The sequence below is a fragment of the Hyla sarda genome, chromosome 9 (assembly GCF_029499605.1).
Source record: "Hyla sarda isolate aHylSar1 chromosome 9, aHylSar1.hap1, whole genome shotgun sequence".
In the NCBI taxonomy this organism is placed as follows: Eukaryota; Metazoa; Chordata; class Amphibia; order Anura; family Hylidae; genus Hyla; species Hyla sarda.
In genome coordinates this window covers 13,034,931-13,054,058 of record NC_079197.1, presented here as the reverse complement: position 1 = coordinate 13,054,058, position 19,128 = coordinate 13,034,931, and the positions used below count along the sequence as shown (strand labels likewise).

The 19,128-nt window shown below is 45.7% G+C and overlaps 1 protein-coding gene across 1 annotated transcript; it reads right to left on the bottom strand.

The window, feature by feature from the left end:
- Positions 1–819: 819 nt before the first annotated feature.
- On the bottom strand, positions 820–10,035 carry LOC130291683 (transforming protein RhoA-like). Its single transcript, XM_056540786.1, has 5 exons — positions 9,889–10,035; positions 7,390–7,547; positions 6,949–7,069; positions 2,944–3,074; positions 820–1,672 (listed from the first exon to the last, which is right to left on the bottom strand). Exons 2-5 carry the CDS (start codon positions 7,543–7,545, stop codon positions 1,499–1,501), a joined length of 582 nt encoding a protein of 193 aa, XP_056396761.1. The 5' UTR covers positions 7,546–7,547; positions 9,889–10,035; the 3' UTR covers positions 820–1,498.
- Positions 10,036–19,128: the final 9,093 nt, after the last annotated feature.

Genomic DNA, 19,128 nt, shown 5'->3' with positions numbered 1-19,128 from the left:
TAGTTTTGCACTGGAGGCACCCTGGTTGGGAAGCACTGCCTTAGCCAATGAATGTTAAAGGGGTACTCTGGTGGAAAACTTTTTTTTAAATCAACTGGTGCCAGAAAGTTCAACAGATTTGTAAATTACTTCTATTAAAAAATCTTAATCCTTCCGGTACTTATTAGCTGCTGAATACTACAGAGGAAATTATTTTCTTTTTGGAACACAGTGCTCTCTGCTGACATCACGAGCACAGTGCTCTCTGCTGACATCTCTGTCCATTTTAAGAACTGTCCAGAGTAGGAGAAAATCCCCATAGCAAACATATGCTGTTCTGGACAGTTCCTAAAATGGACAGAGAAGTCAGCAGAGAGCACTGTGCTCGTGATGTCAGCAGAGAGCTCTGTGTTCCAAAAAGAAAATAATTTCTTCTGTAGTATTCAGCAGCTAATAAGTACAGGAAGGATTAAGATTTTTTTTAATAGAAGTAATTTACAAATCTGTTTAACTTTCTGGCACCAGTTGACTTAAAAGAAAAAAAAAAAAAAAGTTTTCCACCGGAGTACCCCTTTAAGGACTGTCTTGTTCCACCTCTTTTCCCAGGATAGGGAGTGCAAAATCCAGATTTCTACTTGAGCACAGGACTCTAGGCTGTCCGGGCATGCTGGGAGTTGTAGTTTTCTCACAGCTGGCAGCACCCTGGGTAGGAAACACTGCTCTAGGCCCACATCCGCTCGCTGAATGATCCCCTCCCCCCGGGAGCTCTAGTGGAACTATAGATCCCAGCAGGGCTTGCAGTAGCACAAGAGCAAGTTGCCCGTCTCCGATTCGGATGAGTGGGCCAAGCTCGCTCACGTACAAACATCTGAGACGTATATATATATATATATGTATATATAGAAAGGGAAGATCAGTTTTTATTTTTACATTTTTTTTTTTTTTTTTGTGTGTGTGTAAAGCAGAATAAAATCCCCCAAAATTCTGCTACCGCGTAACTCCTAAACCAGCGCTGGTTATCGAGGAGAGATCACGGAGAACATGGCACTGCCCGTCGTCCCCCCCCTCCCTCCTTCCCCCATAAGGTTTAGAAGATGCAAAAGACGTCACCAACTCCTCCGAAAGTCCTAAAATAAACAAAATAAACATGGCACCTGAGCCCGACATTATCTTAAGTTTCCTAAAGAACACGGATCCTGTCTCCTAGTGGATGGGACCGGCAAAGCATGGCACCGACCACGTCTCGTGATGGCGGGAAGGACCGGCAGGCGTTGGCATTGCCTCCTCCCCACGGCTTGACCTCTGGAAAGGTCCATTCGTAATAAGGCAGTGTGGCAGGCATAGAAGGAGTGGTGCGCAGCTTCATCGTGATGGGGAAGGGGGCGCCCCTCATCAGCCACAAGGCACAGGACGGAACCGGAGCCTAGCGGGCAGAGGGAGGGGGGCAAAGATGGAATGCGCGAGGAAGGAGGGGAGGGGGCAATGGGGGAGGTTCTCTCTTTCGCTGTTTGGCCGCACTTTAGAGGAGATTACACGTGTTCTTCTTGCGGCCTCTCTTGGCCTGTAACGCGGCTCTGGTGGCCATCTCAAACACTTCCCGCACACCGTCCTTTGTTTTAGCCGAGCATTCCAGGTAGCCAAAAGCACTGATCCTATTTGCCATATCCCGGCCTTCTTCGGGCTTCACCGGCTCCTATAGGGAGAAACAGTAACATGAGCACTAGAGACGAGTGAACTTACAGTAAATTCGTCACGAACTTCTCGGCTCGGCAGTTGATGACTTTTCCTGCATAAATTAGTTCAGCTTTCCCATGCTCCGGTGGTCTGGAAAAGGTGGATACAGTCCTAGGAGACTCTTTCCTAGGAATGTATCCACCTTTTCCAGCCCACCGGAGCACCTGAAGGCTGAACTAAATTATGCAGGAAAAGTATCAACTGCCGAGCCGAGAAGTTCGTGACGAATTTACTGTAAATTCACTCACTCTAATGAGCACAATAAGGCTGCGTTCACACCACGTTTTTGCAATACAGTTCCCGTATCAGGTTCTTGATAAAAAAAACTGATTCCTCATCCTCAAAACTGTACTAAACTGAATCAAAAAGGGTCTACAAATATTAATCCGTATACGGTTTTAAAAAAAAATGATGTCTGTTTGCATCTGTTTAAGAAAAAAAAACGTATACGTTTTTAACTTTTCACTCCATTATTAATAAAGTTTCACTTGTTTGATTGAAATTCCAAGAAAAAATAAAACTGTGCAAAGTAAAAAAAACGTATGGTGAAAACTGGATGGAACCGAACGCACATACAGTTCTGTACGGTTCCCATTGACTCCCATGTTAAAAAAAAAAAAAAAGTATACGTTTCAATACGGTTTTTCACCCGGACCAAAAACCGTGGCAGGCTACGATTTTGTGTACAGGATAAAAAACTGACAAAACCGTAAAGGATGCAAAACAAACACAACCTGATGCATCTTTTGGCGTATGGTTTTCAATACGGTTTTCACATTGAAAACGTATACGGGAAATGTACTGCAAAAACGTGGTGTGAATGCCGCCTAACACTCATCTTTACGCTGGCTGATCCACCTCAGCTGCTGCAGAACATGTCAGTATACAGCAGACTATTGCTCTGCAGTCAGTAAATCTGCAGCACCTGCTGTATTCATCCCGTCTGCTCCTCTGCCAGTGGCATTATTCAGCACAAGGCAGCATGCTGTATACGTACCTCAATCTTCCTTAAATGGGTAGGAAAAGGCCCCCTTTCCACTCACTGGTCATCTTGGAAGCATATTATTACGGGAGGGGGCAGGGGCTTGTCTCAATTATGGTATAAGGGCTAAACCACGTCCAACAGCTGCATAATGTACAACTACAAAAAACAACCTTCCCTTCCCATTAGCTACACTAACCCCCCCAGTGCCCGGGCGCAGGACTGGCACAGCTCCTTGGGTCACCCACCTGCTTCATCTTAGCTAGCTCACGCCGAGTGTGCTCATCGTTCCTCAGATCCTTCTTATTTCCTACCAATATTATGGGCACATTGGGACAGAAATGCTTCACCTCCGGAGTCCACTTCTCAGGGATGTTTTCTGGAAAAAAAAATAAAATGAATTACAATTCAAAAATACAAAAATCCCTAGACAATCACACATGACCTCTCTTTAGGCGTATAGCAGCGTTTCCCAACCAGGGTGCCTCCAGCTGTGGCCAAACTACAACTCCCAGCATACCCGGACAGCCTTCGGCTGTCCGGGCATGCTGGGAGTTGTAGTTTGGCCACAGCTGGAGGCACCCTGGTTGGGAAACACTGGTGTATAGGAATCAGGAAGACACTAAGAACCCAATGCACGTGAACACTGGTATTCAGGCACTGCCAGGGTAGACTACGCTGCCATACAAGCGAAATGTAGGACTATACCGGCCACTAACACTAATAGACGACCTGGACCCTCAGAGCCACAAACGCGGCTTGTTAATACAGGGGTCCCTCAAGTTACAATATTAATTGGTTCTGGGACGACCATTGTATGTTGAGACCATGGGGGACATTTCCTAATCTAGTCTATTCTGGGTATGCTTATAGACCAGCGTATGTGGTCGTCTCCTGTCTATTGTGTTCCTAATTTATCAAAGGTCTCACAGCCCTTGATAAATTCTGTGCTCAGACTTCAGGGTCTACAGCTTAAACTGCATTTAGACCTGCTCCAACATGGTCTGACATTTCAGCGTATTTTGGGCAGATGCGACTTGTCGCACAAAAGTCGCACTAAATTCAGCACCAATGCATTTTCCAATGCATTTCCGTCTAAAATAGACTAGAATGCATCATGTTCTAAAAATCCTCTACAGCAAAAGTCGCAGAAAAGTCGCACATATTTAGACTGCGACTTTCTGTGCGACAAATTTAGACAGGAAAAAACTGTCTAAATCCTTTGATAAATCTCCCCCCATAACTCTATGGAAACCTGCTAATTGGTTCTGAAGCCCCAAAAGGTCACCCAAAAATAGGAAAAAGTGAGGATTAAACAAAAATAAGTAAATAACTAATAGAGATAAAGCAAATCCTTACATATAAAAGTAATAAAGATCTTCTGGGAGCTGTAATCACTGGTTTATGTAGAGGACAGGAGCTTCTTCAGGGTCCTGTACAGTACACAGTGTCCTAAAAAAGTAACATGGAGCCGCCCTCACCTGGTGTCCAAAGGAGCAGCTAACCCTGGTACAGGTAAAGAATACAGAACATGTAATACCTCCCTGTACTGTAGGGGGCGCTACCAGACACCAGTCAGTGCATGTACTTCAGTAATACAGGTAAAGAGTACAGAACATGTAATACCTGCCTGTACTGTAGGGGGCGCTACCAGACACCAGTCAGTGCATACACTTCAGTAATATAGGTAAAGAGTACAGAACATGTAATACCTCCCTGTACTGTAGGGGGCGCTACCAGACACCAGTCAGTGCATACACTTCAGTAATACAGGTAAAGAGTACAGAACATGTAATACCTGCCTGTACTGTAGGGGGCGCTACCAGACACCAGTCAGTGCATACACTTCAGTAATATAGGTAAAGAGTACAGAACATGTAATACCTCCCTGTACTGTAGGGGGCGCTACCAGACACCAGTCAGTGCATACACTTCAGTAATACAGGTAAAGAGTACAGAACATGTAATACCTCCCTGTACTGTAGCGGGTGCTACCAGACACCAGTCAGTGCATACACTTCAGTAATACAGGTAAAGAGTACAGAACATGTAATACCTCCCTGTACTGTAGCGGGTGCTACCAGACACCAGTCAGTGCATACACTTCAGTAATACAGGTAAAGAGTACAGAACATGTAATACCTCCCTGTACTGTAGGGGGGATCTACCAGACACCAGTCAGTGCATGTACTTCAGTAATAAAGGTAAAGAGTACAGAACATGTAATACCTCCCTGTACTGTAGCGGGCGCTACCAGACACCAGTCAGTGCATACACTTCAGTAATACAGGTAAAGAGTACAGAACATGTAATACCTCCCTGTACTGTAGCGGGCGCTACCAGACACCAGTCAGTGCATGCAGTTCAGTAGTACAGGTAAAGAGTAGTACAGAACATGTAATACCTCCCTGTACTGTAGCGGGTGCTACCAGACACCAGTCAGTGCATGCAGTTCAGTAATACAGGTAAAGAGTACAGAACATGTAATACCTCCCTGTACTGTAGGCAGTCCTATCACTTACTCATTCAGGCGGCACCTGCTGCATGCACAACACCCGCTCAAGAGGTAATTCTGTAGTGTGAATGGGCCCTAGGAAACAAGGTTGGCATAAAAGCCCATACACACTACAAAAATACAGAGAGGGGGGTTTTCCTTGCTGAATTCCATCCCTGTCCGAATCGGGGTTAATTCTGCACTGAATTTGCGGCAGAAAATAACCCCTACAAAATAAAGTCCCATTGACAATGGGTTTTTTAGGGTGGCATCTGGATTCATGTCCGGACCTCAGTATTGTGCACTGTGCAGCAGGATTCCTATCAGATCAACAGGCATTTCCCAACCTGTCTCTCTCCAGCTGTTGCAAAACTACAACTCCTATCATGCCCTGACAGCCGGAGGCTGTCAGGGCATGATGGGAGTTGTAGTTTTGCAACAGCTGGAGAGAACACAGGTTGGGAAACACTGTCATAAAGCATTAAACTGCTCTGGCCTGTGTGTAGCAGAGTGAGGGAGGAAGTTCTCCCCTGTATGGCTTCAGATGATGTCACACTTGCTGGGGAACGCCCCTTCCCAGTCTGTGTATCTGACTGAGACTGAGCAGAAAATACAGAGCAATATCAAGGTAGAAAACTAAAAAATAATAAAAATAAAGGCAGAGGGTGGTTTATCATGAAGGGGGTAGTGATCATGACAGGTACTTTTTAAAGGGGTATTCCGGTGGAAAACTTATTTTTTTAAATCAACTGGTGCCAGAAAGTTAAACAGATTTGTAAATTACTTCTATTAAAAAATCTTTACCCTTCCAGTACTTTTTAGCAGCTGTATGCTACAGAGGAAATTCTTTTATTTTTGAATTTATTTTTTGTCTTGTCCACGGTGCTCTCTGCTGACACCTCTGTCCGTGTCAGGAACTGTCCAGAGCAGGAGAAAATCCCCATAGCAAACCTATGCTGCTCTGGACAGTTCCTGACACGGACAGAGGTGTCAGCAGAGAGCACTGTGGACAAGACAAAAAATAAATTCAAAAATAAAAGAATTTCCTCTGTAGCATACAGCTGCTAATAAGTACTGAAAGGATTAAGATTTTTTAATAGAAGTAATTTACAAAATCTGTTTAACTTTCTGGCACCAGTTGATTTAAAAAAAAAAAAAAAAAAAAAAAAAAGGTTTCCACCGGAGTACCCCTTTAAAAAGTACCTGTCATGATCACTACCCCCATCATGATAAACCACCCCCTGCCTTTATTTTTATTATTTTTTTAGTTTTCTACCTTGATATTGCTCTGTATTTTCTGCTCAGTCAGATTCACAGACTGGGAAGGGGCGTTCCCCAGCAGGCGTGACATCATCTGAAGCCATACAGGGGAGAACTTCCTCCCTCACTCTGCTACACACAGCCCAGTGTGAGATGAGCTATGATTGGATAAGGCTGCACACACACCCCCTCAGCACTCCAGGCTGCGTTTCCTGATTTTGGACTTCTGCCAGGCCAGCAGGATTCCAAAGTCTGTACAAGAGATGGAGGGAAATGTAATGTGCTCTGGACAAGTAGGGAGACACCTAGTGGCAGCTTTTTTTAAACACGAATAAAACATAGAAAATGTATTTTTTTTTTTTTTTCAAAACAAAGTAAATTAGAAAGATTTTTTTATTCACCATAAGGAGAGCAATAGCAAAAATTTTTTTTAATGAGAGTGACCATTTAATTTGGAAATTCCATAGGCGGGGGCTTTACCAATTTCGGCATTACTCACCCAAACTATCGGGGCTATCGATGGAGAAACACATGAGGATGACGTCAGTATCGGGATAGGACAGGGGTCGGAGACGGTCATAATCCTCCTGGCCGGCGGTATCCCATAGAGCCAGCTCCACCTACAAAACAAAGCCAAAGTCTGCTCCAGAACACTGTCCGAAACGGTGCTGCACCAGCAGGACCCCCCCCTCACCCAAATACATCAGCTGACCACATTGGGAGGACCCCACTATGTCCTGGCTGAGACATTCTTGGCACAGTACACCATATCCCAGAGATTCCCTACTAGTGTGTGCCTCCAGCTGTTGCAAAACTACAACTCCCAGCATGCCCGGACAGCCGTTGGCTGTCCGGGCATGCTGGGAGTTGTAGTTTTGCAACAGCTGGAGGCACACCCTAGTAGGGAATCACCACCATATCCTGTTATGATTGTTTTTACCTGTTTGGAGTCGACCTCTATGTCGGCCACGTAATTCTCGAAGACGGTGGGGACGTAGACTTCAGGAAACTGGTCTTTACTGAAGACGATGAGCAGACAGGTCTTACCGCAGGCGCCATCACCCACGATCACAAGCTTCTTACGTATGGCAGCCATTTCTGGGAGGGAAGGAAGAGGAGGTCACACACGGCAGGTCTGCATTCACTATTCTGCTGGTGAGATCACTGTGTACATACATTACATTACTTATCCTGTACTGATCCTGAGTTATATCCTGTATTATACTCCAGAGCTGTACTCACTATTCTGCTGGTGAGGTTACTGTGTACATACAGTACATTACTTATCCTGTACTGATCCTGAGTTATATCCTGTATTATACTCCAGAGCTGTACTCACTATTCTGCTGGTGAGGTCACTGTGTATATACATTACATTACTTATCCTGTACTGATCCTGAGTTATATCCTGTATTATACTCCAGAGCTGTACTCACTATTCTGCTGGTGAGGTCACTGTGTACATACATTACATTACTTATCCTGTACTGATCCTGAGTTATATCCTGTATTATACTCCAGAGCTGTACTCACTATTCTGCTGGTGGGGTCACTGTGTATATACATTACATTACTTATCCTGTACTGATCCTGAGTTATATCCTGTATTATACTCCAGAGCTGTACTCACTATTCTGCTGGTGAGGTCACTGTGTACATACATTACATTACTTATCCTGTACTGATCCTGAGTTATATCCTGTATTATACTCCAGAGCTGTACTCACTATTCTGCTGGTGAGGTCATTGTGTACATACATTACATTACTTATCCTGTACTGATCCTGAGTTATATCCTGTATTATACTCCAGAGCTGTACTCACTATTCTGCTGGTGGGGTCACTGTGTACATACATTACATTACTTATCCTGTACTGATCCTGAGTTATATCCTGTATTATACTCCAGAGCTGTACTCACTATTCTGCTGGTGAGGTCACTGTGTACATACATTACATTACTTATCCTGTACTGATCCTGAGTTATATCCTGTATTATACTCCAGAGCTGTACTCACTATTCTGCTGGTGAGGTCACTGTGTACATACATTACATTACTTATCCTGTACTGATCCTGAGTTATATCCTGTATTATACTCCAGAGCTGTACTCACTATTCTGCTGGTGGGGTCACTGTGTACATACATTACTTATCCTGTACTGATCCTGAGTTATATCCTGTATTATACTCCAGAGCTGCACTCACTATTCTGCTGGTGAGGTCACTGTGTACATACATTACATTACTTATCCTGTACTAATCCTGAGTTATATCCTGTATTATACTCCAGAGCTGTACTCACTATTCTGCTGGTGGGGTCACTGTGTATATACATTACATTACTTATCCTGTACTGATCCTGAGTTATATCCTGTATTATACTCCAGAGCTGTACTCACTATTCTGCTGGTGAGGTCACTGTGTACATACATTACATTACTTATCCTGTACTGATCCTGAGTTATATCCTGTATTATACCCCAGAGCTGTACTCACTATTCTACTGGTGAGGTCACTGTGTACATACATTACATTACTTATCCTGTACTGATCCTGAGTTATATCCTGTATTATACTCCAGAGCTGTACTCACTATTCTGCTGGTGAGGTCACTGTGTACATACATTACATTACTTATCCTGTACTGATCCTGAGTTATATCCTGTATTATACTCCAGAGCTGTACTCACTATTCTGCTGGTGGGGTCACTGTGTACATACATTACATTACTTATCCTGTACTGATCCTGAGTTATATCCTGTATTATACTCCAGAGCTGTACTCACTATTCTGCTGGTGAGGTCACTGTGTACATACATTACATTACTTATCCTGTACTGATCCTGAGTTATATCCTGTATTATACTCCAGAGCTGTACTCACTATTCTGCTGGCGAGGTCACTGTGTACATACATTACTTATCCTGAGTTATATCCTGTATTATACTCCAGAGCTGTACTCACTATTCTGCTGGTGAGGTGACTGTGTACATACATTACATTACTTATCCTGTACTGATCCTGAGTTCTATCCTGTATTATACTCCAGAGCTGCACTCACTATTCTGCTGGTGGATGATGAGTAATGTTATACTATTTTTGCTACTTCCCCCCCCCCCCCCCCCTGATCAATAGCCCCGCCCACGCGTCATGACGTCACGCCCAGGGCACGATGTCATTATGATATTATTTACTTCCCAATGACTCTATTCTCCTCCGCACTGATCCTCTAAATCCCGTCCATTACTCATTTCAGCGCCTCTCGTGACGTCATGTACTCTCCGAGTGACGTCATGTGACACCCAGGCGGGAAACACCCTAAATGCAAGTTGGCCTTCCAGCGCAGAGCCCCCTACCGGGCGGGACCGCACATTAACTCCTTTCCGTTAAACAAGAGCTCAGACCTGCTCCCCGTCCCCGGTAAGGACCCACTTACCGTCCGCTCTGTCCCGCTGCTTCCACCCGTCCGATCAGCTGTGACGTGTCACGCGCCCGCCTCCTCGGCCAATCGGAGCGAGCACCACCCAAGACTGACAGCGCCGAGAGCCAATAGCCGAGCGATCCGAAGGAACGTACGAGAGACAGGAAGAGGATGTGATTGACGGCTCACAGTAGCCAATCAGAAGCCTGACAGGCCCGCCAGTCCCTAGAACCCTTGTGGTGACGTCTAAAATATGCGCCGGTCACATGACCAAATAGAGCGCGTCACCATTTTTGAGAAGGGCAAATGTGTAGAGCTGTAAATACGTAATAAAATAAAAGTTGTTCCATAAGGGTGATCTGGGTGTATAAGTGTATAGATATGTTTCTGCATGTGGGTTCTGTTCATGGCTGCTACATGTAAGTCTAATAAAAGCGCAAGTCATAGTATAGGGTTGTGGCCTGCAACCTGTGGCTCTCCAGCTGTTGCAAAACTACAACTCCCAGTATGTTATAGTATAAGACAGTGGTCTTTAATCTGTGGCTAGTGTCACCACCTAGGCGGCATATATTTTTTTTTAAATACCGGCAATGCAATAGCCGTTATTTATCCAACCAACTCCCGGAATGTTGCACCATAACCTATACCAGATTTTCCCAACCAGGCATGCCTCCAGCTGTTGCAAAACTACAACTCTCAGCATGCCCGGACAGCCGTTGGCTGTCCGGGAATGCTGAGAGTTGCAGTTTTGCAACAGCTGGAGGCATCCCTGGTTGGGAAACACTGATCTATACTATATAGTTCAACATGCTGGAAGTTGCAGTTTTGCAACAGCTGGAGGCACCGCTGGTTGGAAAACACTGACCTATACTTTATACTACTATATAGTCCAACATGCTGGGAGTTGCAGTTTTGCAACAGCTGGAGGCACCGCTGGTTGGAAAACACTGACCTATACTATATGCTACTATATAGTCCAACATGCTGGGAGTTGCAGTTTTGCAACAGCTGGAGGCACCCCTGGTTGGGAAAGACTGACCTATACTATATACTACTATATAGTCCAACATGCTGGGAGTTGTAGTTTTGCAACAGCTGGAGGCACCGCTGGTTGGAAAACACTGACCTATACTATATACTACTATATAGTCCAACATGCTGGGAGTTGTAGTTTTGCAACAGCTGGAGGCACCCCTGGTTAGCAAACACTGACCTATACTATATACTACTATATAGTCCAACATGCTGGGAGTTGTAGTTGTGCAACAGCTGGAGGCACCCCTGGTTGGGAAACACTGACCTATACTATATAGTCCAACATGCTGGGAGTTGTAGTTTTGCAACAGCTGGAGGCACCCCTGGTTGGGAAACACTGACCTATACTATATACTACTATATAGTCCAACATGCTGGGAGTTTTAGTTTTGCAACAGCTGGAGGCACCCCTAGTTGGGAACCACTGACCTATACTAAATACTACTATATAGTCCAACATGCTGGGAGTTGTAGTTATCATTTAGGGCAGCTGCTGAGCCACAGGCTGTATCAGGGCATGCTGGGAGTTGTAGTTAGTAACTAACTGCAACTCCCAAATTTAATAAAAAAAAAAGTGATCAAAAAGTCCCATCAAAACAAAAATGGTCCCGTTAAATACTACAGACTGCGGCGCAAACAAATGAGCTTCATACATCCCCGTATAAAGAGAAATAAAAAAAAGTTATAGGGGTCAGAATAGGACAAAATTCCTCCCCGCATATATATGTATCCTGTGATGTCACGCATATATAATTAATTATGCAAATTAGCATGGCCGGTATTTTTTTAGATGGATAGGCACTGTGAAGGACTAGTCCCAGTGGGGGCTCAGCTCCAGGGGATTTGACTCAGGGTCTATTCCCACGGCAGAATTTCCACTTGTGGAATTCCGCCTCCCATTAAAGGGGTTATCCAGGAAAAAACTTTTTTTTATATATCAACTGGCTCCAGAAAGTTAAACAGATTTGTAAATTACTTCTATTAAAAATCTTAATACTTTGAGTACTTATGAGTTTCTGAAGTTGAGTTGTTCTTTTCTGTCTAAGTGGTCTCTGATGACACGTGTCTTGGGAACCGCCCAGTTTAGAAGAGGTTTGCTATGGGGATTTGCTTCTAAACTGGGCGGTTCCCGAGGCAGGCGTCATCAGAGAGCACTTAGACAGAAAAGAACAACCTTAACTTCATAAGCTCATAAGTACTGAAAGGATTAAGATTTTTTATTAGAAGAAATTTACAAATCTGTTTAACTTTCTGGAGCCAGTTGATATAGAAAAAATAAACATTTTTTCCTGGATAACCCCTTTAAAGCCCATAGACTTCTATGGGATTCCGCACTTCCATTCACACTTGTGAATTTCCGCAAGCGGAAATTCACAAGTGTGAATGGGAGTGCTGAATCCCATAGAAGTCTATGGACTTTAATTTGAGGCGAAATTGCACAAGAGGAAATTCTACCGTGTGAATAGACCCTTAGGCCGGGTTCACACTACGGAATTTCCGCCTGCAATTGCGCTTTGAAATTGCAGGCAGAAATTCCGCTTGCTAAAATGTACTGTATAGCGAATGAATTTCCGTTCACAAATTGACACTTCGGAATTTGTGAACGGAAAATCCGCTTGAAAATTTCTGCCTGAAGAATGGCGTTGCTCAATCTTCAGGTGGAAATACTCGCAGAACACATTGCAGTCTATTGGAGACTGCAGTGTCCGCGTGGTCCTAATGCCGACTGATTCAGCCGGCACTGGCCGCACTCGGAATCTCCGAGTGGAAATTTTCTGCCTGGAGATTCCGCAGTGTGAACCTAGCCTTACAGTCCCCAAAGATTCAGACAAAGAAGATAATGAAGCGGCACTCCAAAAGGATCGAACCCAAAGGTATTTCATTCACTCAACCGAGCAAGGTGCGACGTTTCGATCCACATGCTTGAAAAAAAAAAAAGGTCCGGCTTGTGGAGCGAAACGTTGTACCTTGTTTGGATGAGTGAATAAAACACCACTGGATTGAATCCTTCTGTACTGCAGCTTCATTATCTTCTTTGTCCTATTTTGTGTGGAATATGCAGCAGGAATTAAAGGGGTATTCCAGGTACCGTAAAAACTTTTTTTTTATATCAACTGGCTCCAGAAAGTTAAACAGATTTGTAAATTACTTCTATTTAAAAAAATCTTTATCCTTTCAATAATTATCAGCTGCTCTAGTTGAGTTGTTGTTTTCTGTCTGGCAACAGTGCTCTCTGCTGACATATCTGCTTGTCTCGGGAACTGCACAGAGTAGAAGAGGTTTGCTATGGGGATTTGCTTCTAAACTGGGCGGTTCCCGAGACACGTGTCATCAGAGAGCACTTAGACAGAAAAGAACAACTCAACTTCAGCAGCTGATAATTATTGGAAGGATTATATATATATAAAAAAGGTGTTTTTTTTTCCTGGATAACCCCTTTAACCCCTACAATTCAAAGTCCTGTCGACTAAAGGGGCATTTCCGAGTGTAATTTTGCCAAAAGAATCAACATGTTCATTTATTTTTTCCAGCTAAATTTGGATCCATGTCGGAAGTTCCGATACAACAGAATCCCAACGAGATCAATAGGATTCCGCCACAAGTAATTGCACTTGGATCAGTAGTGTGCATGGGCCCTTAGGATGGAAACTTCATTAAAAAATGCAATAAATCATGCGAGCCAGACTACATAGACTTCAGAGGGGTAGAGCTAAAAATATAAACCATATAGGGGGAGATTTGTCAAAATCTGTCCAGAGGAAATGTTGCTGAGTTGCCCATAGCAACCAATCAGATCGGTTCTTTCATTTTTCAGAGGCCTTTTCAAAAATGAAAGCAGCGATCTGATTGGTTGCTATGGGCAACTCAGCAACGTTTCTTCTTTGGATAAATCTCCCCCCCATAGATATTTCACTGAAAAGACTGACCCAAGACCCTCACCAGTCTCTAGAATTAGCGCAGCGCCCCCTTGGGCCTCGATTCCTGAAGAGCGTGACCCCTGACTTGAGAGCTGCGCCCTGTCACATGGGGGTAGGCTGCGATTCTAACACAGAGCAGGGTCACAAACCAGGGGGAAAAGATTTCTAGGTACTCGCGGAGATGTCAGTGGTTAACTACGGCCATGCTGGACAAGTAACCTGTCCCTGATACCAACGACGATCTAGAGGATAATTCACTCACCACCGGCCACTTGTCCGCAACATCGCACGGCCATTGGTGAACGCATAGGTGCGTGGTTTCAGCTGTATACAATTCACCTGCATGTGGGAAGGTGGGCTACAGAGTATATCTAGATAGAGGGCTCCCGGCTAAACCGAAAACAGGTGGATGGACCGTTTTATGCAGATTATGTATAATACAGGATATAGCTCAGGATCAGTACAGGATAAGTAATGTATGTACACAGTGACCTCACCAGCAGAATAGTGAGTACAGCTCTGGAGTATAATACAGGATATAACTCAGGATCAGTACAGGATAAGTAATGTAATGTATGTACACAGTGACCTCACCAGCAGAATAGTGAGTACAGCTCTGGAGTATAATACAGGATATAACTCAGGATCAGTACAGGATAAGTAATGTATGTACACAGTGACCTCACCAGCAGAATAGTGAGTACAGCTCTGGAGTATAATACAGGATATAACTCAGGATCAGTACAGGATAAGTAATGTAATGTATGTACACAGTGACCTCACCAGCAGAATAGTGAGTACAGCTCTGGGGTATAATACAGGATATAACTCAGGATCAGTACAGGATAAGTAATGTAATGTATGTACACAGTGACCTCACCAGCAGAATAGTGAGTACAGCTCTGGAGTATAATACAGGATATAACTCAGGATCAGTACAGAATAAGTAATGTAATGTATGTACACAGTGACCTCACCAGCAGAATAGTGAGTACAGCTCTGGAGTATAATACAGGATATAACTCAGGATCAGTACAGGATAAATAATGTAATGGAATGTATGTACACAGTGATCTCACCAGCAGAATAGCGAGTACAGCTCTGGAGTATAATACAGGATATAACTCAGGATCAGTACAGGATAAGTAATGTATGTACACAGTGACCTCACCAGCAGAATAGTGAGTATAGCTCTGGGGTATAATACAGGATATAACTCAGGATCAGTACAGGATAAGTAATGTAATGTATGTACACAGTGACCTCACCAGCAGAATAGTGAGTACAGCTCTGGAGTATAATACAGGATATAACTCAGGATCAGTACAGGATAAGTAATGTAATGTATGTACACAGTGACCTCACCAGCAGAATAGTGAATACAGCTCTGGAGTATAATACAGGATATAACTCAGGATCAGTACAGGATAAGTAATGTAATGTATGTACACAGTGACCTCACCAGCAGAATAGTGAGTACAGCTCTGGGGTATAAGACAGGATATAACTCAGGATCAGTACAGGATAAGTAATGTAATGTATGTACACAGTGATCTCACCAGCAGAATAGTGAGTACAGCTCAGCCAATTACCGGTGGTAATAGCGTCCTGCCCATTGATTGATACACCAGGTTTTCCTACCAGCCAAAATCGTCCCTGATTGAAGGGGACCCAGCATTGTTGCGGCTAATGCGCATGTCAACCGACATGCCCCCTCCATACAGCTCTATGGGAGAGGCGGAGATGTACGAACGCTGCATCCCCTCCTTTCCCATAGAGATACATGGAAAGGGCATGTCGTCCGCGGTATCATGCCGCAACCAACACGTCTCCTGCACGGGAGAGCCACAGCAGAGTCGGGACCATACAGTAGATCATGGGGGGCGGGGATTAAAGGTAGGTGAAATTTACGTTTGAAAACCGGCCATTAGGAGTCTCCCTCCTAGCGGCCGGCTGCAGCCTGGCGTGACGTCACGCCTGAATTCAGACCGATGCCGGCCGGGCAATCTGTCCTAATTCACTCGCTCAGATTCGTGCGCAGCCCATCCATTCCCCGACATGTAAACTGCAGTGGAGACAGCGCGTGCGCACACACACACACACACACACACACACACACACACACACACACACACGCGTTATCAGTGCCGCGCTGAAGCTCCACTGCAAGTTTACAAGCCGGTGTAGTGAAGAAAACTGTCTTAAAGCGTTCTGTGTCCCGATCAACTGATGAAAGTGCTGAGTCACTGTGATTGGTTGACAACGCTTCAAGACAGTTTTCTTCACTACACCGGGTCTCGGCAGGTGTTTATTTCTATGCAGGCTACTCCTATACTCCTCCTCCCTGGGTAGCACATGTACTGCTATACAGGGAGGAGGAGACCCCGGAGCAGCCAGCCCTGCGATTCGCTGAAGCTGAGGGCGGAAGTCGGCGACAAACAGGCATCTGAAGTCAGAGATTTTTTTAGAGGCTGCGTCCGCATCCCAGGCTTTGAGCCACGCGGATCTACGGAGAGCCACTAGGTTACCCGTGGTAAAAGCAACACAGCGGGCCGACTGCATGGAAGCAGAACATAATTCTCCTGCTTTCTAAAGCAGGAGATTTTCTAAGTCGGCTAGTTCTTCCGAGGAAGCCCCAGAAGAAATGCCCTGACTGAGTCGGGAAACCAAGATCGTAAGGACCGTGGTCGACCGCGTTTTTGCCTACGGTCAGGAAACCGCATACGGCCGAAAACTAAGCCGACCGGAGGCTGCGGTTCACTCCGGTCGGCTCATAGACATACATTAAATACGGTTCCCGAATAAGGCTGAGTGTGGGTGCCGCAATTAAGCCCCACCCCCTCCTCCCAGCCGTATACGGGAACCGTATTTAACAAAACGTGGTGTGAACCCAGCCTTAGATAGACGGGAGACTGGTGGGTCCACCGTAGGAGGTGAAGTCCACCGGGCAATGAGGTCCTTAGCAAAGGGCTAACGCGCTTGAACCTTCTTCGTTTCTTGAAACCTCTTGTCAGGGTACCCCCAGGCAGACTCCAGCAAGGCTTCCAATTCAGCATGGGAGCTTAACGGGCACGATGAAAGGAAACTTCTGGAACAGCGTCCGAAGTTCCTGAGTCCTCTAGGTGAAAGGTGTCTCTTATGGCCGAAATGAATGAGTCCACCGTGTCTGTCATGTCTGTGTGGTCTTCCGAATCAGAGGCAGAAGCCTCATCAACTAGTTCTCCAGGGGAGTGGGAACGGGTGGAGGCATCTTTAGAAGAAGGAGACACTGACCTGGTGCGCCGTTCTGGGGACTCAGAATGGCAACTCGGGGAGAGTCTTCTAGAAGACTCTTGCGGTAAGACGTAGCATAGGGACGATGCCCATGAGGGGAGCGCCTATGTCTGTACAAAGACTCTGGAGAGGAGTCAGAGGAATGACCCCTATTATACTTGTGAGAGCGTTTAACATAGGGTGAGGGAGAGCGAGAGTCTCTTGAGGAACAGTGTAAGGAGGACCTCTCTAAGGCAGTCACCAGGGAACGGGAGACCTGCGCCAAGTCAGAGATAGACAGAGAGTGAAGACACCCATATTGGAGGGGCAGCAGAGCCCACTGGGTCTGGGGGAGCATCCTGAATAGGAATACCAGGGGGGTCAGGAGGTGCAGGCGGAACAAGTGGGTTCAGCCGACCCAGGCATTTTAGAGTTGCAGCCCTTGCAAGAATAGTAGGTGACCAGGGCCCCAGGTACCTGCTTTGAGGGAGGAACAGTTCTGGGCTCGGACATGAGTAAAATAAAACAGTCTCACCAGCGTCCGTGTCCCCCACTAGGCAGCTGCTGTGAGAAGTTCTTCAGAAAGAGAGAAGCAGGGGCAGCAGGACCAATGAGAAGAGAGGGGCCGGGTTTGACTGGAGCGCCACCGATTGGTCCGAAAGCTCCTCTGCCTGCTCCCATTGGCTGTACTGGTTCGCGCGTCTGAACTCACAGGGCGCAAACCCCGCCGAGAGAGGAGCGAAAGCGCCACCGGCAGCTTACTGCCGAGAAGGTGAAAGTAAACTGTACCCCGAACGCATCGCAATGCGGCCGGAGCACAGAAGAATAGAGTGAGACGGCGGCCGCGGCTGCTGAAGAAAAAGACAGAACTGCCATTGTTAAAACACCGGCACCCAGAGAAGTGCCGAGACAGTCCTACACCACTGACCACCAGCCCCCCCCCAATAAAGTAATAGGGAACCCTTGTCTAGATAGTAAGAGGGGGATGAGCAGAGCCACCTCAGAAGTCCACACATTACTCACCTTAGTCAGAAGAACTTACCTAATGAAGTCTTCTGATGAAGTCTTCAGCCAGCTTTTAGTCACCTGCATCATGCCGGGCTGTAAAAAGCGAGACGAGCAGGGAAAAGTGGGGGACCCGGACCCATGAGGTACAACCCCAGGCGCTGGCCGTTGGCGAGAGGGGGTTGACAGTACATCCACGATGCTTGTGCCCCCTCAATCGCAAATGGGGAAACAGTGAACGCTATGTTCCTGAGTCCCCATCTGAAAAAAGGTAAATAAAAAGGGAAGAAACTAAACGTCCCTAATCTGGAAAAAAAAAAAAAAGTTAGACCAGGTCTGGGGAGAACCCCAGACCAGTGTCCATCTCTTGCAGACACTAAGCTAAAACTAAACTGATTACCTCAGGCTCTGTAGGCGGGTATATCCTGCTGGGAGGAGATTACTTTTTTGGTTTCCTTAGTGTCAAGTCTCCTAGCAACAACAGCATATACCCAAGGTCTGTGTCCCCCAATGGAGCAGATAGAGAAAAAACGTTTTCCAGTAGAGTACCCCTTTAAAGGGGGTCCTCCGCTGAAAACATTTTATCCCCTATCCAAAGGATAGGAGATTTAAGATCGCAGGGGTCCTGGCACTAAGGACTCCTTCAATCTCTGCTGCAGCACCCCCGTCATTCGGTGCACGGAGCAAACTCCGCTCTGTGCCAGATGACTTGTCATGCCGGCCGCCACACCCCCTCCATTCACGTCTATGGGAGGAGGTGCGACAGCTATGTACTACCCTTCACACCACCTCCCATAGACATGAATAGAGGGGACGTGACCTGATGAACGTGGAAGCTGCAAGCTTCCGTGTTCCGGACGCCGATGCTCCCGGCCCAGAGATCCCCAAGCGGCAAGACCCCCACCATCTAACATCTTATCCCCTTTCCTTTGGATAGCTGGTAAGAGGTTTTCAGCGGAGTACCCCTTTAACCACCAAACCATTATTTAGGTAAGTGATGCTCACATATACAAAGACAAAAATCAGACAGATCTTTCCTTTCTTA